Raw genomic sequence first — 22,968 nt, forward strand, 5'->3', positions numbered from 1 at the left:
AAAGTTATTTATTCATTTCTATCTTTGCCAATTATGGGAGCCTAATTAACAATTTCAATAATTGATATTTATCTCTAAAAGGGCTTGGTATCCTTAGCCTATGAAAAATGCATGAGCTGGGATATGGACTTGGTTTTGTTTTGTGTTCTGAGAGAACTGCATGCTTGCGGCTAGTACCAGGCCACTTTGACTCTTCCTCTTTGAGTCTGCACTGCCCTGTGATGTGCAGCTAATATGGGCTTCTTTCATGGGCCCAAAGCGCCTTCTACGTACCATGTGATCTTATAAAGACTCCTACATTCCCATCCTCAGATACCCTCTTTTTGTTCTTCAATAACTGAGCTCAAAGAACCGGGCCGTTTCCTTGATAATGTTCCTTTGTCTCACAGCCGTGCTGATGTCATACCAGACCTAATCTGAATGCATGTGAAACAGAAAATGAGCATAGCATAGAGTTTAATATGGTGGTAACAAGGTGTTGGTGAAACTTTGGCATATGATCTCATTAGACACTGGAATGTAAGCTGTAAAAAAGTCTTTTATTTGACTTTAATCAAAATTTAATTTGTTTTCACTTCTAGCTGGAAAAGGTGGGAGTGCTAGGAAAGCTCACAGTTTACTTATTCAACACATGCAGCAAGGTGACAGTTACTTTAGGTACTTTAAAACAGAGGCATTTGGATACAGTGCCAAATCATGGCAAAAAGCACAAATTCAAATACTGCACAGTTCCACAGGCCGTGTGGAATCGGGCCTTTTTCTCAACTGTGGCAAGAACAGCTCATGCTGGCAACTCATTGGATAAAGGTTGGGTTGCTAAGCTCTGCAGGAAAGGTTTTCAGTTGAGATCGGTGACGCGCCTCAAGGAGCCCATGGAGGGGCTGGGACTGCCCCACTCACTGAACCTCCTGTATTCACCAGGGCGGAGGAAATACTGCCGGCCACTGTAGTTGGGGTGCTCGTGGAGGATCCAGTAGCCCTCCATGACATTAGCGGAGGAGACATCCCCATTGTGGAAGCGCTCACGTAGATCAGGGCAGTCGTCCTTCAGCTCCATGGCCTGGCCAGCGAAATCAGAGCGCTCAAAGATCTTCATCCTGTAGTTTCCATGGTACTGGAAGAAAATTGGTAAAGTGTTTTATTAAGTTGATGCAGAACATTTTGGAGACAGCTGCAGAACCAGAATGCTCAGAACGCTTAACGATCTTAAGTCTGACTCCAATAATCAAGTAGCTACTGTTGTTTGAGGCAAAAATTGATTGAATCAGCATTTCTTACTAGAATTAACTTCCTGAATGAGTCAGTCAAGTTCAACTGAAACTTCCACACTTGTTTTGTTTACTTGAATATTGATTTGATCTGGCATTGGGCCAATGTGATCTATTACCCTTTCGGGCTAGACTTCCATGGAATTAAAAAATAAAGAAGTACTCTTTGGCCTGGCCTGGCAAAATCATAGTAAAGTTACTGGAGCTTTACACAAATCGTTTATATTCACATTCCTTTTTAATACCAATCGGGGAAGTGGTTAAGTTCCATGAAAACACACTTACGGAAGGAACCATGCGGCATGAGCGGATGCAGTCGTTAAAGCCAGCCCAGTGCTGGAAGTCAGGGTACTCTCCCTTGTGTAGCATGTACTGATAGCCAGAGTAGTTAGGCTTCTCATAGGCCACCCAGCAGCCGTTCTCTACACGGATGGAGTTGCAGCGAGAGAGGTGGGTCTGCATCTCGGCACAGTCACCACTGCAGTCAAAGTGACGGCCCTGGAAGTTCCTGTCCTCGAAGAAGGTAATCTGTCACAGTGAACAGTGCACAGTGAAGAGGGCTGTGAATGTTAAGATTAGGCATAACAGAAGGGGTACAAAATTGTATATTACACACTAATACTGCAATTTACACTAAGTGTAGCAGTGTGGGTTCAGCAGCTTAGTACACACAGTATTGGCTAATGTACTTGTTTAGTACTTGTTAGTACCTGTTTGCTACTAACAGAAAGTGGCAAAAAATTATATGTAAAAATGTGTCACTGCAAGTTCCCCAGCCCCTGTCACTGCATCACTATCTGACCTTTTTTTAAATAATATAATTTCACTCTTGATAGTATATCTATACTACATACTACATACTCAAAGCATGGGTAGTATTAGAAATGAATATGCAGTTGAAACTTCAGCACCTGCATCCTGAGGTATCTAGCATACAGCAACAGGTAAATGAGGAAAAATACCTTTTCATAGCTAACACAAATTAGCCTTTTATGATCCTTAATAAATAGACAAAGCTATCTTGTTGTTAACACTCCATTATTGTGTATTACAATGCATACACACATAAGAAAAATGTAAAATTGTCATTTCTAGGCATACTAATGCTAGCTAGCTTCAACCAACAGCACTTTCAGCTTTCCAACTTACCAAGCTGCAGCTCTGGTTGAAATTGTAGTCAATTAAATAGTGTGACTAAGCTCTGAAACATTTGTCTTTAACTACTCTGAAACTGACAGGCTAAAATGTAAAGACTAAAATCTTAATTTTAGTAAGCTGCAGCCTTAAAACCAACCAGGTATTCTCAGTTTTAGCATTTTATGCTCCCTAGTTTAGTGTAAACTGTTTCAGAACAAACATTTCTCTAAGTTGTGTTTTTGTCATAGGTTATTGTTAATTTTTCAGTGCATTTATGCATTTATATATGCAGTTAATGTTCTATTTCTAACTATTTTTCAGCTGCATGTTCTCATATACTGTATTATACTCTTGTTTTGCAGCTGTTTAGCTATTTACTTCTTTAGCACAGTTAGCCCTCAATCATTCTGGTTGCAGTTCCTTCCCCCTTGCCTCAAGTTGTAGCATAATATGCAAAGACTTAACCTTGAATATTGCCCACATGATTATTATTGCTACCCTAGGTCTTTCTCTGCATCCCTGCCCTCAGTACCTGCCTTAGCGATGTGCAGTGATTTGGCATGCTTACCTTGCCCATAGTGACTGTGTTCAGATCGTACCAGGCTCATTCACGGGTCAGAACCGTTTTATATCCTGGGCATGGCTCATGGTTTTTGTGTAGCTCTGCTCTGTCAGCAGATTGCGTTCTATAGACTGCGTGCCATTATCGGACTGGCCAGCAGCTCCCTTTGTCTCCATCAAAGCTCTTTTTTTAATCACATGCAAAACCCAGAACCCCTGCACTTTTGAGCACCTGACAATAAGAGTTGCAAACTCTGCCTTTAGTTAATAGAGGGTTTCAGACTCAACCTGATAGATACAGTATGAGAAGTGATTCCTAGCACGGTTATCAACTCTACTGTATTTGTATTTGTACAGTAGCTAAAGTTAGGCATGTTTCTTTAGTCTGACTCATTCACAACCTTGTGGAGTTCACAAACCACTTCCTAAACGACTCTGGAATAAGTTTGTAAATGACCTGGATCGAAAGTTCACTTTGTTTTGAGCTTAATTTTGTATTGATTGGATTTGGCAGTGGGCCAGGGTGAACATTTTCCCTAACTGGCTAGACTTTTTGCAGAATTTCACACAAATAAGAGGCATGGACAAATGGACAAGTGTTAATAAAACCAGCCTTTAATAGTACCCTAATCCCACAGGTTTAAGTTTAGTCTACATGAAACTGCCTCTCATTCTCCTGAAGGAGCCAATCATGGGATTGTAGCAGCCCCAGTCTGCACAGGCTCTGTACATTCCGGGTCTCAAGAAGTACTGACGGCCTCTGTAGTGTGGGTGCTCATAGAAGATCCAGTATCCCTCCATGACATGGGCAGAATAGATGTCACGGTAGTGGAAGCGGTCAAAGACATTGGGGCAGTCCTCTGAAAACTCCATCATGTGTCCAGACATTTCAGGTCTGTTGTAGATTCTCATCTTGTAGGCTCCTCTGTACTGTAGCACAGGGGCAGAAAGAAACACTCAGGATGTTAGACAACATTTGAAACTTTGAATTCTGGATGTTTCACTTGAAACTAAGCCTTTGATCAAGGCGCCCTGCTGTAAACGTAATTTTGAAGTTGACTTTTAGTCATTTTCGTTGAGCAAATTTTAGTGACATTGCAATGTTTTTTTTCCCCCCACTCTTCCCTCCGAACCAGGGAGATGAATAGAATTATAATGAGTGAGGCTAGTCTTTAGAGCATGTCTTCTTCTCTGTTTTATGACTGAACCTCCTGGTGGACCCTCGTACACCTTTTGTGCTGCATCTATAAATATTACTTCAAAGGCTTCGTTGATTGACGTTGATTTGGTAAGTTGTTTTAAAGTGGGGAATAAAACCCATCAGTTTGATTGACTTACTGGGGGAAACATCTGACAAGATCTGATGCAATTGTTGAAGCCCATCCAGTGGTGAAAGTCAGGGTACTCCCCACGGCCCATGACGTACTGATAACCCATGAAGTTGGGCTTCTCATAGGCCACCCAGTAACCCCCCATGATCCGGATGGAGTTGCAGCAGCTGAAGTGCCTGAAGGTGTCGGAGCAGTCCTCAGAGCACTCATAATGTTTCCCCTGGAAATTGCGTCCTTCGTAAAAGATGATCTGTCAGGAATGTAAAGTGATGAAAGGCATATTTAATGATTAGATTTATGGATAGTTATTAGTTCATAATGAGACAATATTTCGATTTTTTATGCTGGCAACCCACTTACCTTCTTAAACAGCTGCTTAAATAGTAACAGTTAATATACATTATAATAAAAGCATAAGAAAAAAATTGCAGAATATCAAGACAAGAACAATTAATGAGCTCTTCAGTGAGTCACTTGTTACACATTTTAGTAAATATTTAGTACAGAAGTGGTAGTTCCCTGCCAAATAAAGAGGTATGATGATTGTTGATACATATGTTGTATTGATGTCAGCTCAGCTGGTTTCTCTGCCCTGGGAGAATACACTTCTAACAGAACAGAGAAACAGCATCATTTTTGCATGGCAGCAAGCTGAGAAGACCAGCAAGGAAACATTTCAATACGGTTCACTTTGAAGAAGCATCACTGATTAATTTAACAAGGTCTAAACAATGCACAAATATATTGTTTACTGTGACAGGAAACTCCAAAGTTTGGTCATTGTTTGGAGACAAAATTTCTAGTTTGTCACTGTAAATTTCAGCAACTATTATGAACTCTTTCTCTGCTAATTGCAGTTGATTTTCCTTCAGACAGTTATGGTTTCCTACCTTTCCCATGGTTGCAGGGCAGGATGTATGCACCCTCACGCTGCTGCAGCCCTGCAGACCTTTTATATACTCTTCGCTAGACAAGCACCCTGTATATCCAGTCTGGTGCCAGAGGCACGTCAGAAAGACTAGAATGTATCTTTTGAAACCTCACAAGCCTTCCCATTATTCCTGCCTCTAAAGGCAAATAAACCCACTGCTCCTATTATCCCCAGTGCTAGAGTTTACCTTTACAAATAACTTACTAATACCATAGGCCTTGTTCAGCCGTGACCTGGTGATGTGGCTTTTTCACTGCAACCCACAAAAGGATTAAGAGAGTTAAAACAACAGGTTTTTTGTGACTTACTGCACATGTGATGCAAACATGTACAGTAGGGAATACAGGAAATTGTTCTCATTGCTCTCAGGAATGGAATATGCAATGCTAATATATTGCATTATAGACTTTAATTTGGACATGATTAGTTAATATAGGTAGAGGAAAAGACAAAGTATAAAGTGTTTGGAAATTGTATAATACAGTGAAAAAGAGCTTATTTTAGATTGGATTGCATTTAACTTTATTGTCATTGAGAAGGTACAAGTAAAAGCCAATTAAATAGATGTGCAAAGTAAGAAACATACAAAATGCAAAATTGATGTGCAAATTAACATAAGGTAGAATGTGTAATGTTTAATTCTCCTTTAAGGGTGTTTTTGCTGCAAGATATCAATGGAGGGGAGTTGGACACCTGTGATGCACTGGGCAGTTTTCACCACCCGCTGGAACACTTTCCATTTGGAGAGAGTGGAATTGCCATACTGGACAGTGATACAGTTTATAAGCTTCCAGTGAGGCAGCAGTGGATGCTCTTCAGCATCTGAAAGGGTAGGTGAGCTTTTCTCAGCCTTCTTCAGTAAGTAGAGGTGTGTCTTTGCTTTCTTGATCAGTATGGCGGTTGTTGAAGGTCCAGGTGTGGTCCTCAGAGATGTGGAAGCCTAGGAACTTAAAGCTAGATACAGGCTCCACTTTAGCTCCGTTGATACAGAGTGTGTGTGGTCTCTCTTCTACCACCAGAGGTCCACAATAAGCTCCTAGGTCTTCGTTGCAGTGAGTAAGAGAGCTTGTTACTGGCTCACCATTAAGCACAATTATTAATTAAAAAAAATACATCCATTCATTTCAGGGCTGCAATACATAAAAAAAATAAGAAAGGGGCAATTTAGGGCAAGAAATAACGTAAAAAAAAAAGTCTAAACACTAGTGTGATTTAAAAGAGGTGATTGTAATATTAATAAAATGCATCTTTATGGAGCAAAGTTAGACAGAGGATCTCCAATTTTCAATATTTGCATGAGATTTTTTTTTAAAGATTCATTTTAGTGAAGCGCAAAGCTTAAGCGTAAGGGTGCAAGCCTAAGGTAAATACCTGTGATCTCCAATCCCTTAGATGCCGTGGCATTAAGAACCTCATTCAACAATAGCTGATAGAACCACATGGGCAAGGGATTACACTGGCAAGCTTTTGTCAAGCACTACAATACAGAGTTACATTCACAAATACTGTTTAAACTTTGCTGTGCAAAACTAGGATGGACCATCACACAGTGGAAACGTGTACTAAGGTCAGACGAATCAGAAATCCAGAACTTTTTGAAAGACATGGACGGCACGATTCGGACAAAAGATTATCAGACTGTGATCAGCAAGTCCAAATGCCAGGCAGTCATGATATTGGGGCGTGTCACATCTGTGATGCAGCATTAAGGTAGAAACGTGCTATGCGATGTTAGAATAGCTAGCAGAATCATTCAAACATTAAGAAGCTTAATTAATCACATTTAATTCAATCAACACAAACAACTTTCCAATTATCCAATTATCCAACTGTCAGTTTTACTTATTATTCTTAAACTTTTTATTTGTCAAACAAACACAATTTGGCACAGTAAAAACAAAATGAAATGCCTGATTAAAACAGGAACATTTAAACAGTAGCACACATTAGAATGCAATATGTAGTATAGAGCATCAAAACTAAAATCCTTAGTCATTGGAAGATAAATAATTCCTTTCTTTAGCAAATTATTGTGTTATTGTAGATCTATACTAAACCTCAAGAGAAGACATATGTAACACATTTGAGCAAAAGGAGACTTATGCTAAAGTCTCATTTTCTTTACATCTGATCTAATTGTTGTCTAGTATAAACTACAAAGATATCAAGGAGATCTACTTTTTGCTTTTTCTTTCCTCTGGGAACTTTTTTATATCTGTTTATTATTTGCATACTGTCTTTATTTTTCTGATTTGGATTCTTTTCTTAATTTAGTTGCATTTAGTCACAAATAAGTCAAACATATTGCAGTTAATGTTGTGTGTAGTGTCACTTAGCATACAGTGTCTTAGTGAAACTTTTGCTGATTTTTAAATATTCACCTGCATGTCTTAGTGATAATCCCAAATATTCGGAGGGTAATCTATTTGAAACATCATAAATAACTCAGTATTTGAATATTTGAAAAGAATTAAAGCTGTTGGCTCTTTCTGTCTCTTCCTGCTGCATAGGCTGTATTTGCACCAGCAGCTCATTTAAGTGATTCTGACACTATTGATTGTTCTTGTATGTGTCGACATAACTTCCATCAATATGTTCCCTCCTTTTGCTTCCATCGCCCCAAGACCTGCTCTGATGCAAGGCCATGCTAACACGGCGGTGGGGCGATCACAAGTTGTCTTTGTATGTGATTTGTGTGTGATGGCTGTTTCAACTCTTGGACAGTCGACTTTGGCATGTAAGCAAGCCCCTCAGCTGACAGGCGGAAGGCCAAAGAGAGTTGCCCTTATCTGTGTGTGTGTTTGCGTGTGTTTTTGTGTGAGTGTGTTTTCCCCTGTCTTTTCAAAGTCAAGCTTCAGTCTCCTTTCCTTTTAGCAATGCTCTATTTTCTGTTTTGTTTGCTTTTTGCAGATTTCACTCAGAAGAAAGACAATGCTCGTGTAACACAATAGCCATACTGTTCTTTGACGGCCATGCTGGCATCACATTAAAAGCGAATCAATCTCTCTCCGAGAGTGAGCAAAAGTTGAAGCTAGATTTCATTTCCCACTCAATTACTTGAGCTGACAGTCAACGAGGCTTTTAATGTGTCATTTTAAGCCTTCTTTTTAAAAATGACAAAGATTGATCCTCAAAGCTCATCTGTATCCATTTCATCACAGTAATTGTGGCATATTAGCCCAGCCAGATGGTGTTAAATCGGGCTCGAAGCACAGTTCGGTGACTTTGCAGAGAACGAGGCCAGAACAGATCCTACTCTTAGGAATGAACGGTTTATCTTTTCTGTCCTCATCAATACTGCATGTTATACAGTCCCTTAAGCACAGACTTATCAGCCTTATTTTTGGATTTCTCTTTTTTTGCCATTTCTACTTAGCTTAGTAATTACTGTGTTACTGGCGCTCGGCACTCGGCAGGAACGGTTCTCCTTCTTCATGCGCTCTCAAATAATCATCTTAAAAGCACTACAAGACATCTCCTCCCCACACGGAGAGAAGCACATCAAATAAGCCCCAGCATGCTCGCTCGCTTTCCCCAGGAGAACAAAAAGCCAACACTCAGGATCTGGCGCTTCATCTCCAAATGAGCGCGCAACAGAAGAAGGCTGGAGAGAGTCAGGCTTGGGTACAGCCATAGTGCAACCGCTGTGTGTTTCTGTGCAATATGGCAGATCACATCGCTAATGACAACTGTGCAGTGTTTACAGGCCACTAGAAATGACTGTGAGACCCCTGTGGAGATGTACAAGAGGAGATTGTAGAGCTGCTTTGGTCTTAGGGGGGATGATGTTTGTGCTTCACTGTTTCCAAGTGTGTAAGTTTTGAACACTTTTCTGTAACACTTTTTTATTTAAACATATCACAGTATGCAGCTAAGCAGTTCCTCTTCACTTGAATAGTTGTAACATACCTGTTTGGGGAAAACGTTATTAAGTACATCATTACTTGGATAAAGTGTGTTCAGGGATCAGGGAGTGTTCAGGGTACCAGTACTCTAGAACCAGAATTGAGAACCACAATTATCCATAATATCAGGCCTCTCAAACCTGTGCACACTGTGCTGGTGGCTGCAAGTTTTCATTCCAGCCAAGCAGAAGCTCATGTTATCAATAGTTGAAAACTGACCAACTGATTAAACAAGTGGAATTAGGTGTTTTGCCAGTTATTAAAAAAAGTGCAGTGTCTAACAACGAACTTGTTTAAGTAAACCCATGCATGGCATTGCATCAGATCTTGCATGTGTTTAAGACAGACACATTGTACATGACACATTGTAAGTGAAAAATTGCTTGTGTAATTTATGAATGTGAATTTCTAATCAGTCATGCACTCTACTTTAAAAGTGTTTTGTTTGTTTTATCTTCTCTTTGTGAAGTATTGCCAACTTGTCCGACTGCTTACTGATTGTTTGTTCCTGCAATTGCTTTGTCTTGTACCAGACTTTATGTTTTAATTCTTTTTGTATTTCACTTTTGTTTTATCGGTTTGGTTTGTGTTTGCTTTTCAGTTTTTACCATAGCTTGGTAATGATATAATTTTTGTATTTTCTTATGTCTCTTATTGTGGTTATATTTCTAATATTCTGGGTAACATCAAACATTGCTTTTACTCACCTGCTGCATTCTACTAAACTTACCCTAAGTTACATAAATATTTGTTCAGATGCTTCATTTTCTTCTTTATTTCTAATGTCTATTTTGTACAAATTCTTCCCCTGGTTTGTTCTTGAGTAGTTGAACTAAACACAAAGTGTTACGGAAAAGTGTTTCAAACCAAATGTTCAGGTTTTACAGTTTAACTCTCTGCTAGTTTTGTTTAATGACACACAATTTGAAAGGCATTTAAGATAGAACCCATCAAGCTTTGTATTGTGGGCACAATTCCCCATTTCCAACCAAAACACCATTTGTCGTAGCCTATCAGAGGATGACACTGAGGAATTTGCCAACACAGATGATGAGTATTTAAAGAAGCCTTCAGCGCGGTTCTGAAGAAACCCAGTCATTTAAAGTGCATTATGATGCTGAGGGAAATAGCGAAGGCCCTGTTGAATGGCAGCTGCCACGCCGGCTTTCTGTCTCCAATTAGCTGTGGGTCTGCGCGAGCGGGGCCTAATCTGCTGTTGAAAACGGCGTGTGATGTGCCATGGCGGGCCGAGCCAAAGCCTCGCGCGTGTGCGTTTGTGTGCGGAGGAAGAAGAGGACCCCTCAGCCGAGGGATCATCGAGCTGTTGTTGTGCGGAGCTGCAGGCAGCTTCTCTCTGGTCCCTGGCAGAGCGAGAGAGCCACTCTATCGGCCACAGCAGACGGAGCGTACGCCCTGCCGGTGCTCTGAGAGCCTGCCAGCCGCGGATTTACACAGATGCGTCTGATGTACTCCATCTTTTCTGTTGCAGGATAATTAAAAGAGGAAATGGTGGAGGGATACTGACTGAAGCATGAGCTTGGGGAAGGAATTGGTTTTAGGAGGAGGAGGCTCTGGTGCCTACAAATAATGGATGCAGCTGTTATTTATTTGAAAGTTAGTCAGAGCCAGTGTCCTAACTTGACTTTTGGAAGGGGGCGAAGAGTAATAAAAAAAAAAAGTTTTGTAGAATTTGGTTCCTAATTTGGTTCCTGGATGGTCCCCGATGATTGCCGGCAGCATATGTGGCCCTGTTTGAACAGTTGAACATGAATCCTTGCATTCATCGACTTCATTGCATTCATCTGCATATATGCTGATGAGCATATATTTCTGAAGTTCTGAAGTTCTGGAATGGTGCAGGTGCTCTTCATCAATTTGAAAGACCAGACTCACAACATTCAGCTTTTACAACATTCATTTCCTCTCTCAACTTCCAGTACTTGTGGACCACAGTCACATACGGCTTATGTCTGAGCTGACGGATGAGCCTGCATACTCTCTCCTGTTCCTCTACGGTTCCTACCCATACTCTGGAGGAGCCTGAAAGGTCCAGGGAATGAAAGAGCTGGCTGGCATTGACGTGATGTATCCCCCACCGCCCAGGAGCTCAGAGTTTAAAGAGTAGGTTTTTCTCGCCTGTGATCAGGCCTCTTTTAAAACTAGTCATGGTGTTTACTGACACATGACACACATACACACATACACACACACATTGAGTAAAAAAGAGACGTGGTTTAGATCTTTTTTCATCTGCTCCCTCAGAAGGAGAGATCACCTTACAATGCGGCTGTGTTTAAGGCACGGCTTGGCAACAACAGACGCACAACTTCAATGGAGCCCCTTGAACATGCAGGGAATAGTGCTCCGGTGCTGCCGAGCCAGCCTTTCAGATGCCCTAAATATATAATCACATGTGATGCCATTTTTTGCGTCTTCAAATTTGCCATCAAAGCAAATGTGTACTGACAACAGTTAGTGACAAGGGTGCCAAAGAAAAAGGCGCAAAGTTGGCCGTATCAATTATTGATCGCGCCGCCCCCGACCACAGCGCACAGCCTTCTGATAATGAAATCTATGATTTTTAAGAAAATAAATAATAGAAAAAGGTCCTCCCCGTTGTTGTGTAGGCTTATGAGTTTGATTGACTGCCTGCACATTCTCTTCGTTCACTGCTAAACCAGATCAAAGGCACGCTCTTCTTTTTGCCCAAGGCCACTCGCAATTTATTTAGAGGCCCTGCGCGGCTGTCCCAGCAGGTACTACTGTTGGGCTCAGCCACTCAGGGTAATCAGAGCTTTGAGGTGTCTCGCTGTCATCACCCCCCCATGCCCCCCACCCCTTCCTCCATCTTCCCTTCCCTCCTCCACCTCCCCCCTTCCCTCAACCTGTCAAATGACCATGACGGAGGCAGTGGTTCACTCACCTCACCTGCCAGACTGGACTGAAGCCACTCACTGTTTCTCGGTGACGGGTGAAGTCGTTTGCAGGTCGACAGAGATTTGACCACACTTTCACCATACCAGAATTTCTATAAGAAAGCAATTGTAGAAACAATGATCAATAGCAAACAATTCTATGAGATCAAACTCTCATAATCTAATTAATCTCTCTGATCATTTTTAATATCCATTAAAATGGTGAACCCTCCTGTTGTGTTCTCCTTTAAGTAAAAGCAATAATGTTTTCAGGCCATGATTAATCATATTTAACAATCCAAAAGTATATTAAAGAATATTTTCTTCAAAAACTTTACATTATCGATAGTTTAGTTATTATAAATATAATTAATATTTTGTGTAATCACAATTTTCACCCTTTACAGATAATGGTTAATTGGTTAATATTTACAGTAGCCCAGCTAAGATTAAGATTCTATGCCCAAAAAGTCAACATCTTTATAAAAACAATATTACCTGTTGTTTACCACCGTGCTTTACTTGGAATTTTTTTCTTTTCTTTTTATTTTCCTGTAAAGTTAAAATTTGGAGGCACTAATTTGTACCAGAAAGTAATGCTTTGTGTTTTTTTTACATTTTAATTATAAAATTTTATTTGACCTGCCTTTAAAGAGTTTTGTGCAGGTGAATTTAAAAATCTCAAGTGTAAATAAACACTTTTCTTATAAAAAAAATAGAAAACATTAGCAACAATAGAAAAAGTTCAAATTGAGAGATAAGTTTTTTTTTCCCCAATAGGAACAATATCAGTGATGCACTGTTATTAATTAATGAGATTAATTTGAAATTTATACAAGCTTACCATTCTTGATGTTTAATTTTATTTATGTATAAATGTATTGCTATTAGAATTATTTGGTCTAAAGATGAGATATAAATCAGTTAGTAAAGTAGTACAGTAGTAAAGTTCATAGTAGTGGTCAGTGGGTATACAGGAAGTTAAAGAAGGCATCATAAATGTGTTATAATCATAAAAAAATTCAAATATATGCCTTTTCTAAACTCATATTCACCAGCAGCAGTAGCAGGACACACACAGCCAGGAACAGTTTTAAGTCTAAAAGAATGGAATAGGAAAATGGAGCATATAAGGCCTGATGAAATGTGTTTTTAACCGAGGTAATGCTGGAGAATAAATGTTTTTTTTCCGTATCACCTTTCCCTGAGATGTTGTTTGAAACTCGACTTGGTGTGTTGTGTTAATAATGGACCTGTGAGGGAATGTGTAATGGAGTGTGTGGCCTGTTCCTGTCTGCCTGATGAAACTCTGTCTCTCCATTAAACAGCCGTGTGTACTGTAGTTATGGTATTACATTTCAACTGTCTAGATGTCTTGGCACTTTCATGCTTATCAGAATGTTTTAGCGAATCTCAGTATGGAGCAGTATCACATGACACGATACAATAATAGCACACATAATATGACCGTACGAATCCAGTGGGTATTTTTGAGGTCAGTTTTGTTGTTCTTCTTCTTAATGGGAACTGGCTTAATGGTTTCGATTGGATACCACTAGTTTCCTGCAGGACTCCTTTATAGAGATCCTGTTAGAAAGCCATCAGATGTATCTATCCATATGCGTAACAATGAAGTGATTATATATGTACTGTTAATATATAAATGTGTTTTAAGTGCTGTAAAACCCCACTGCTATATGTTAGCACTAGAAATGTATTAGAAATGTATGTATCAATTATTATGACAATAATGTACTATATTTTTTTCAAATGTAGCAGCTGTCCTTCACATTGTCTCTAATGTCATGATAAGATGGCCAATATAAATGCTTGAAAATGACTTGAAAAAATAATATATATTAAAAATAAAGAAAATATAAATATATATATATTTGCAAAAAAATGCAAAATGGCTAAAATAACAAAAAAGATGCAGAGCTAAAGTTTTAAGAGTTCAGAAAACAATATTTGGTGAAATAATCCTGGTTTTTAATCACAGTTTTCATGCATCTTGGCATGTCTCCTCCACCAGTCTTACACACTGCTTTTGGATTACTTTATGCCAACCTGGTGCAAAAAATCAAGCAGTTTAGCTTGGATTGGTGGCTTTTGGTCATCCATCTTCTTATTGATTACATTCTAGAGGTTTTTAAGTTGGTAAAACCAAAGAAACTCATAATTTTTAAGTGGTCTTTTATTTTTTTTCAAGAGCTCTATATCGTCACTGTCCAAAAGAAAATTATGGATTAGGTATTATGACAATAATGTACTATATTGTCTCTACATTTCATGATAATTTGGTCAATGTAAATGGTTGAAAACTACTTGGACTAAAACATTTTTGCATTTACCTCCATTTAATGTTTTTTTTTATATTGTGGTGATTCTTTTTTCTTTGGACAGTGACAGTATGTATATTCTGAGGTTATTTGCACGGTAACTGCAATAATTATCTATAAATTATGATTGAACTGCTTGTCCCACACCACTTTAATAAACTATTCACCTCAAATCAATATATATCATTATTTGTTACATGAAGAATGATCTGACCTGTTTTATACCGATATTTCAACTACTGCCCTGTGGGTAAAGAGACTGTAGTCTGTGGCACCCTGTGGTGTAGACATATCTGAGGTCTACCCACCAGAGGGCAGTAAAGCTTTAAACGTACCTCTGTGTGTGTGTGTGTGTGTTTGTGTGTGTGTGTGTGTGTGTGTGTATGTCTGTCTGTCTCTCTCTCTTTCTCTCTCTCTCTCTCTATTTGTAAAATAAATCTTGGAAGTCGATATTTACTGCTTGTTTCATCTTTCTCTGCTCTAAATTCTAAATCCTATCAAACTCAGCAACAGGCACAGCTCAGGGCTTTGCTCCAGCACACAGCCAGGTCATTTTACCCCAAACACACACATTTAGAGACAACACAGTTACTGTTTTAATGAACACACTGTGTTATGTATAGTGTGTAGTGGTTATTGAATGGTTTCTAGCAGTAATTGAATATTAAACCTGGATTTTGAGTGATCATCTCAAATTCTGATTAAGTACCATGGACAGTGCACTGACATGCAAAAGTCATGGGATAGCAGTTTGTTAATTTAACAAGTGTGCGTGTATACGTGGTGAGGGATTATCTTGTGAGTGAAGTGGCCACCATGCTCACATTGTGAATTATTGTATTAGAAATCATTTATCCCACTTTTGTTGGAGTAACTACTGTCTAGGAAAGGCATCTACTAGATTTTGCAACATCTTCAACTCTCAGACTCACCCCAGAAGTATTAGAAGTAGCACCATCATTCCAGAGAACACAGTTTCCCTGCATATATTAAAACAGTGGTTCTCAATCTTTTTCTGGTCAATGTAGTATTACTACTGGGGCATCTATGAAAGCTTGAGAGAGGAACTATTAAACTGATGTTGATAGTTATAGCACTGTGGCTAAATATATGATTGATAGGCACTAAATCCCAATAAATTTAAAATAGTAAATAATATAGATTAAAACTTGGAAGATTTTAGACATTACTTTTATGCATGGAGCTAACACATACCATAGTTTAAGAATCACTGTATTAAATCATAAATGATGTAATGTTAAAATATATGCACTGTATGTGTGTTTTCAGATGTAATACCCTGTGCAAAAGTCTTTGACAAGCACCAACATTGTTTTATTTTGGTAGCAAAGTTTTTTTTTCTAATTTTTATTTAATTTACCTTTAAATGGAATATTAAATTGTATATAAGTAAAAATATGGTAGTCTGTAAACTTGGCATGTAGGTTTGAAGAACACATGTTTGGTTGCTGACTGTGAACTCCAGACACTACATGGACAACATGGTTCACAAGGTATTAACTCATCTGATTTATGCCAACATTATTGATTTATTAATGTAGGGCTGATTCAATAAACAAGTTACTAGGTTTTCAGATGACAGATGGAAATGGTTAAACTAACACATAGTTTTCACCTGGAAACTTTGTTTGATTTGTCAGACTGTTATATTATATTATAAAGATTGCAAACCGATTTTATGATAATCACATGCATTTGATTAATTCATTTACAGACGCAGATAAAGGTTAGCACTTATATGTTTATGAACTCTTTATTTACACTTGGTAGTTATATGAATCTCTGGTTACTGCATCTGATTGCTGTGTGGAATGGAATATGCAAATTAGCTTGTTGCACAGCAATAATTACTGGTGTTCTGGTTATACTGGGAGGAGTTTCAGTTGTTAAATGCATCTTAGAGAGATGGATTTTTTTACACTGTCTCTTAAAGTGGTTTGAGTGATGAAATGTATGTTTTGGTCTTATCCAGGTATAACTCTTATACCAAGTCTAAATGAATTGAACAGGTGTAAATGGGCTCTCACAAATATTAAAACACTTAATATCCAGCTTGAGAAGAGCTCAACATATCATTGTATTAGTTGTCTGCTCAGTATTGTACTGTACAAATCATAAATGAAGGACAGGCAGTCTGTTATCCTGTGTGATGGTGTGTGTAAACAGTGTGACTGAAGCAATTTTAGACTCTTCATAGAATAGTGTGTATTGGAGCTGGTGTGTTGGGCTGGAAGTGTGCTACTGAGAGGCCCAAAGGAGAACGTGTGTATGTGTGTGTGTGTGTGTGTAGTCCCTGAACTGCATCCCCAGGCCTGCAGCACTATCCCTAGAAGCCCCCAGTGTGTCGCTAAATTAAAAAAGCAGGGAAATAACACCAATTCCTTCCATCAGTGCTAGGATTCATATTCTATTTTACTTTTAACTTTTTTATTCTTCTTTTTCCCCCCTCTGTCTCTCTCTCTTCTCACTCCCTCGTTCCACTTCCATCCCATCTCACTGTTGTTTTCTTAGTTTGTTTTTCTCTCATACTCCCCTCTCTGTCGCTGAGCGCTGTAGCCACTTTCAAAGGCTCTGCTGTCACGCGCCAGCTTTGAGAGCTAGTTTAATTTTTAACGCACATGTTGTCAGGGTGCCGTCAGCAGTGATTGACAGGTTCGTCCCAGAGCAGCCCGGCTTGGCAGACTGGCGTCTTTTGTCAGATCGAGCGAGGGGAGGCAACAAAGAAAGGAGCAGGGAAGGAAAAAACACACATAAAAAAAACACAAAAAAAACACTTACACTTTCCAATAGAGATTCAATTAAATGAATCTTAACATGCTCTTTTTTGTGCCAGGAAATGGACTTGATATTCTCTTTTTTATTCCAGAGATGAGATCTAGTTCAGACTGTTCTCATCTTGAAAGAGGAATAAAATGGAGAGTAAAATACCAGACATTAGGAAAGGTAGACTGTGCGTCAGCTATACTACTCATATTATCACTGCTGTTCTGATGTGCGTATTCTGTGTAACTATAAGAGAAATCCAGCAGGAAGATTTTTTTTCTTCTCCAGATCCCTGAGGAAGGTGATAATGCTGGGTAGTATTAATACAATGCGTTGATGATTTCATTATGATTTCAATTTAATCGTGCTTTATTTTTTTTAATGGCAAAAAACTTTTTTTAAGGTAATTTTGTGAAATTTGCGTTTTTTGGTCCACTACAGTAAAAATCACAACATGTTTATACATGATGCAGTGGAATCCTGACACTCAGATATCTCATTATTTGATGTGTTGATGTGAACATAGTTCTGATATTTTGTATCAGTTTGTCCAATTTTAAATTATAACTTGATGATCTCCTCTCACTTGATAAGTAGGCGGTTAGACAGTTGTGCCACTTTGGATCTGTGAAACTGGGCATATTTCTGTGTCACTACAGTGCAAATCCCGTCAGTGAATAAACTAAGTTAGCTAAAAAAAATGTATGAGTTATTTAATTAGTGTGATGATCTGGATCACTCAATTTATATATTTGAGACATTGTATTTTACAGCATATCATTATAATAACCATTAACTAGACAGAAACCAAATTTCCAGAAAGTAAACATTATAAATGTTATACATTTTATTTGTATGATTTCTATAAAAAAAGCTCTGAAGCTCTCAGCAAACACTATGCATTTTAATGCTTGTTTTTTTGTGTCAATATTGCTAAACATCACTATTACTGGCATCATTAATACTGCTCATCTCTAGATTCAGAATAATCAACACACTATAAAGAATTTCACTGTGAATGAACTGCCAGCATTTCACTATTATTCTACTGTACATTAGCTGTATTTTACTTTAACAGTATTGAATGATCATATATGGCAGTAGAATAACTGTGTTTTTATGGTAATTTTACTGCACATGCCTGCAGGCTATTGTTATTTTACATAGCCTCTACTACTTTACTAATATAAAAACACTTAAAAACACACTTAAAAAGTACACCATTACAACATTAATGGATAATGCCTGGACTTGTAAAGGGATGGTTGTGTGTGTTTACATAGATGGACAGAAATGAGTGTATTAAGCTAATAAATTACAGTTATCTACTGTTATTGGTTTACTGACTGCATTATTGTTAATTTACATTATGATTATTTAACAGTATTTTGTAATTATTATAATACCCTCATCATTATAGTAGCAGCAGTTCATTACAGTGCAGTTACACTTCTGCTATGTGTTATGGAGCTGCAGATACGGTGACCCTGTTAAATGGAAAGGAAAAGCCCAATCATCAGAATAAACAGGACTTGGCTGCTGGGTGGCTTTTTGTCTCTGCGCTGAATTAGGAGTTTTATGGGAGCCGACTGTGACTGATGGTGGGTTTGTCATGGTGGGGAAGAAGCAGCTAAGCCGAAGATTACCTGAGGCAGAGGAACTGCCCTTACGTTGACCTCAGAAAGCTCCTCGCTACGAGCAGAAACCGTATAATGTCAGCTTGTGTAAGCAGCTGCATAAGTTAGCATGGATTGTCTTGTTAGGCGAGCTGAAGGAGTCGGGCATACACAGTGAGTTTACTGGGGATTTCTTTTCTGTCAGTCCGGTGTGATGAAGACACATGGCTCCTCTAGAGTAAATGCAGAGCAGGACTTTTGCTTTGGAGTGTCAGGGTTTCATAGCAGCTCCATCCATATCTAATGCATGTAGAGAGTGTGTGTATGTGTGTGTGTGGAGCCAGTAGTGCTGGGTCAGTTTTCTTGAGCACTAATGGTAGAAATCATCATATCTTTGGATCCTCATGGGCCTTGCCAATGTGTCTAAGTCTGTACTTGAGTTCTTTACCAAGTTTTGGTAAACAAATCAAGAAAAAAGCAAACAAACTGCAGTTTGGATTAGGGCTGTATTATAAATCATATTTTTATCAACATTACAATAATAGCACACATATAACACACATCAAAAAAAAGCTGCAAAAACATCAATAAAAGCTAAATTGTATTGCATTAACCGCATGCAGCAACAGAGGGCACTCTTCATGCTGCAGAGTGTGATCATGTGACATACTGTAACTAGGTTGGAGGTAGAGTGAGGTGGAGCAAGGTAGTGAACACATCTCTCATTATTGGGTTAAAGGGTGGAAAAGAGGCTCCACCATCGCTCTGCACTTTTGCTGGCGTTGGAGGTCTATAAAAAGTTTGCTTCATTTGGTTTAGTGTTTTTTCATCTGTCCCCTCCTGATGCTACAATGTTCTTAAAAGCTATTTTTATTCATATCAGCTACTTTAAATATAGGACTTTTAATTTTGTCAGCCCCCACAGTGCAGCTTATTGAAGAAGCTAATTGAGTGCAGTATTAGTGTGGCACTAAATTTGATTGCTTGATAGAACAAAGCAAATCCAAAACCCTAAGTCTTTGAAATCTTCTGCTTTTCGGAATCAGTTAAGGAGATGGTGGGTGGATGAGGTCTGGTCTGTGTGAGCAGTGAATGTGTGTTTGTGCTTGCCAGGCTGGAGAGTGGCTTTCACTCCATTTCGGAAAAGGTTAGGAGTTTTCCTTCTGCCAGCAGTATGTTTTTAAAGAAAACATGTCTCGCGTTTGATAACATTTTGACATTTGACACCCCATTCAGACCAATCAGATGGCGCTGATTTTTTTTCCCTCCACTTCCCGTCATCCTGAGTAGCGGCACTGGGGAAATTCAGTCCTGTCACTTTGCTGATGCCTGTCAAAGGCAGCCTTAGCCACCACCATCTACATCAGATGCAGTTGCTGCTGGTGCCATCCTATTATTTATTTATTTTGTTTAGAGATTTATTTTTGCATTCTGTAAACCAGCCTGTTGAGACATTGCTGTTAGCATGTGTAGACAAGTGTTGGGTAGCATTCTCTTTATGAAGGTCCCATGGTGGTGGCACTCAGTTTTGTACACTTTGTGGACAAAAGTAATGAGACAACTGCTCATTCATTATTTCTTCCAAAATCAAAGGTGTTCAAAATTAGTTTATCCTATATTTGTGGGTATGTTTTTATACTGTTTCAGAGACATTTTCTAATAGAATTAGAGAATTATGTAGAGCATTGCTGTGAGGAGTTGATTGCATGTTAGTATGGTCAGGATGTTGGCTAATTATCACCCCACCTCATCCTCAAAAGTACTGAATGGGGCACCATCATTCCAAACAACACAGTTCCACTGTGCTACAGCTCTATAGGTGGCTTTATATTCCTATAACCCACACTTAGCATTGAAATGGGGTTATGTTTATCTGCTCTATCAGCAGCACTTCCCTACAGGGTTTTATATGTATATGCAATTTTTTAAAACCTATGAAATGTAATCAAGCATTTGGCTTGGGGTGGCATAAGGTCACTCAAAAGCAGTGTGAAAGACTGGTGGAAAACATGCCAAACTTCATTAAAGATGTGATTAAAAATAAGCATCCTATTTTAGTGATCTATAGTGCGCCTCGTAATGTGAAATAAACCAATCAGTGTGTAAGTTGTCATTCCCTTTAAAAGCCAAGTGTGCTCTGACTCTCACTTTAATATCTTAACAGCATGGTACTTTTGCGCATCTTAGCAAAATATACTGATCTGCATGCTCACGCACGCAGCTCATTTACAGAAACAGCAATATTATTTTATTATTTATTCTTTTTATTGTTTATGTAAAAGCTGGGTTTGTGTCCATATGTGTGTGTAAGGAGCGGGGTGTACATGTGCACAGTTCTCCTGCATGGCTAAGATAGGATTGGGCGGCTGACTGTTGACAGGGTTTTAATCAGTCAGTGTCGCACCAGTATTTCCTGCCGCCAAAATAGAAACACGCCAGATATTTTCCTTAACACACATTATTTCCAGACTACCATGCCCATATGCGTAGTTATGTTCCGAAACTTAGACGATGCTTTAATGGCGCAGGTGCAAGGCATGAAAATAGACTGTTGACAGGATGTAAGATCCACCTTGTGCGAGGTGTACGATTGGGCCTTAAGGGTTATTCCACCAAATATTGATTAAAACATCAGAATTATTGTTTCAAAATAAATATGAACTTGTTTCTTTGCATTATTTGTGTTGTTAGTATTTTATAGAATAAAATAACAATGTTCATTTTACTCAAACATATACCTAAGGCACCTAAGTACATTAATAAAAAGCAAAGGGAAGAACCTGCTGCTTTACTGACCAAGTCATCCTCACACAAATACATACACATTAGTAACAGTTCCACACCATGCATGCCACCAGTAGTTGACACTAACGCACACTACTGAACATACTGTAGGCAATGCTGCTGTACTGCAGGGAAGCAGCAAAGTTTCCAGCCTCTGGTTACATAATTTATACCAGCCATACTCAAACAAAATTTAACACGTTGTCATTCATCTAAAGCCACGTGTGAGGAAAAAGCCCGGATAACTCCAAAGTAATAAATTAATAACACAGTGCCTTGGGAGCATGTGAATGAGCATGTTTAATCATTCTGTTTGACAACAAAAGGAAAGTGTCTGCATCCCAGGGCGTCTCGTCACTTTCTTCCTCCATGGCTAACCCCCACACCTCCACCCTGAGAGAGGCGAGATGGAGATAAAGTTAGTCATGAACAATGTAAAACACGAGAGAAAGCACAAACTTTCACTCCAAGCTTGCAGAGCTCATCCTGAGAATAATATGAACAGCTTCATTTTTGAAGCAGAAAATAATTGTACCATGCAGTGCTGACAAGAAAATGAGCAATTTCTTTTGCATGCACTTATCCAACACAGTGGATCGTTTATTTATCAAAAGTAACTGATCCAAATGCAATATTGTTTACAAGTCCTGGTCAGTAGCTTACTTTGCCATATGATTTATTTATTCATAATCTTGTAATTTTTCTACAATGACATGCCAAAACGAGACTGGTTCATGAATTAGCAGTATATATATATATATATATATATATATATATACATATATATTGATTATAAAGTGTTACCTCAGTAGATGACTTGGGAACATTCCCACCTGTATACGTTGTGAGGTTTAATTGAGCATTAATTACATTAATTACTGAGTTTAAGTGAGGTCTGATAGTGAGTGCCAGATGGATAGAACTTCCATTTCCGAAGTTCTAGGCATTTATCATTTTTCAATTCAATCTCTCCCCAGATTAAATCATAGAGGGCATTACCTCCTTTAGGCCCTGTCAAAAAAAAATTTGCCTCGAACTTCTACGTCCTCTATTGCTAAATGTACATCATTATTTGTAAGTCGCTTTGAATAAAAGAGGATAAAATGTAATGAAATGTAATGTCATGTACTGATTGGCACTAAAAGAGACATCAATTGCTGTAGTTAAATGAATCCAATATAAAGTAGAATGTAATATCTATTTAAATTTATATGTGCCTGTATTTAGTGGGCACTAGTAGCTAGTAGTATAGTTGTGGCTAAAAATTTGAAAACTGCTTCTTTGCAGCCTAATGGTCACACAAATGGAGCAGTCTAACAAAGCTATGTGGTGTTGTCATTTGAAAGATCCTGTCTCTTGCTGGTGCCAAACTCGTGTGTGTTTTCAATTTCTTCAAA

At 38.6% G+C, this 22,968-nt stretch overlaps 2 protein-coding genes across 2 annotated transcripts; both read right to left on the minus strand.

Moving 5' to 3' along the window:
* Positions 1–520: 520 nt before the first annotated feature.
* crygmx (crystallin, gamma MX) lies at positions 521–3,077 on the minus strand. Its single transcript, XM_007259207.3, has 3 exons — positions 2,974–3,077; positions 1,554–1,796; positions 521–1,114 (listed from the first exon to the last, which is right to left on the minus strand). The coding sequence occupies exons 1-3, from the start codon at positions 2,980–2,982 to the stop codon at positions 839–841; spliced, it is 528 nt and encodes a 175-aa protein (XP_007259269.1). The 5' UTR covers positions 2,983–3,077; the 3' UTR covers positions 521–838.
* Positions 3,078–3,559: 482 nt separating this feature from the next.
* Positions 3,560–5,263, minus strand: crygmxl2 (crystallin, gamma MX, like 2). The gene is made up of 3 exons (XM_007259211.4): positions 5,188–5,263; positions 4,305–4,547; positions 3,560–3,896 (listed from the first exon to the last, which is right to left on the minus strand). The coding sequence occupies exons 1-3, from the start codon at positions 5,194–5,196 to the stop codon at positions 3,618–3,620; spliced, it is 531 nt and encodes a 176-aa protein (XP_007259273.1). The 5' UTR covers positions 5,197–5,263; the 3' UTR covers positions 3,560–3,617.
* Positions 5,264–22,968: the final 17,705 nt, after the last annotated feature.

This window comes from Astyanax mexicanus, chromosome 15, assembly GCF_023375975.1.
Source record: "Astyanax mexicanus isolate ESR-SI-001 chromosome 15, AstMex3_surface, whole genome shotgun sequence".
NCBI lineage: Eukaryota > Metazoa > Chordata > Actinopteri > Characiformes > Acestrorhamphidae > Astyanax > Astyanax mexicanus.

Excerpts from the sequence above, each read along its gene's own strand:
- crygmx (XM_007259207.3), bottom strand. Across the intron at positions 1,115-1,553 it reads CATGCCGCATGGTTCCTTCC|TACCATGGAAACTACAGGAT; the intron begins GTAAGTGTGTTT and ends ATTTTCTTCCAG.
- crygmxl2 (XM_007259211.4), bottom strand. Across the intron at positions 3,897-4,304 it reads CTTGTCAGATGTTTCCCCCA|TACAGAGGAGCCTACAAGAT; the intron begins GTAAGTCAATCA and ends CCTGTGCTACAG.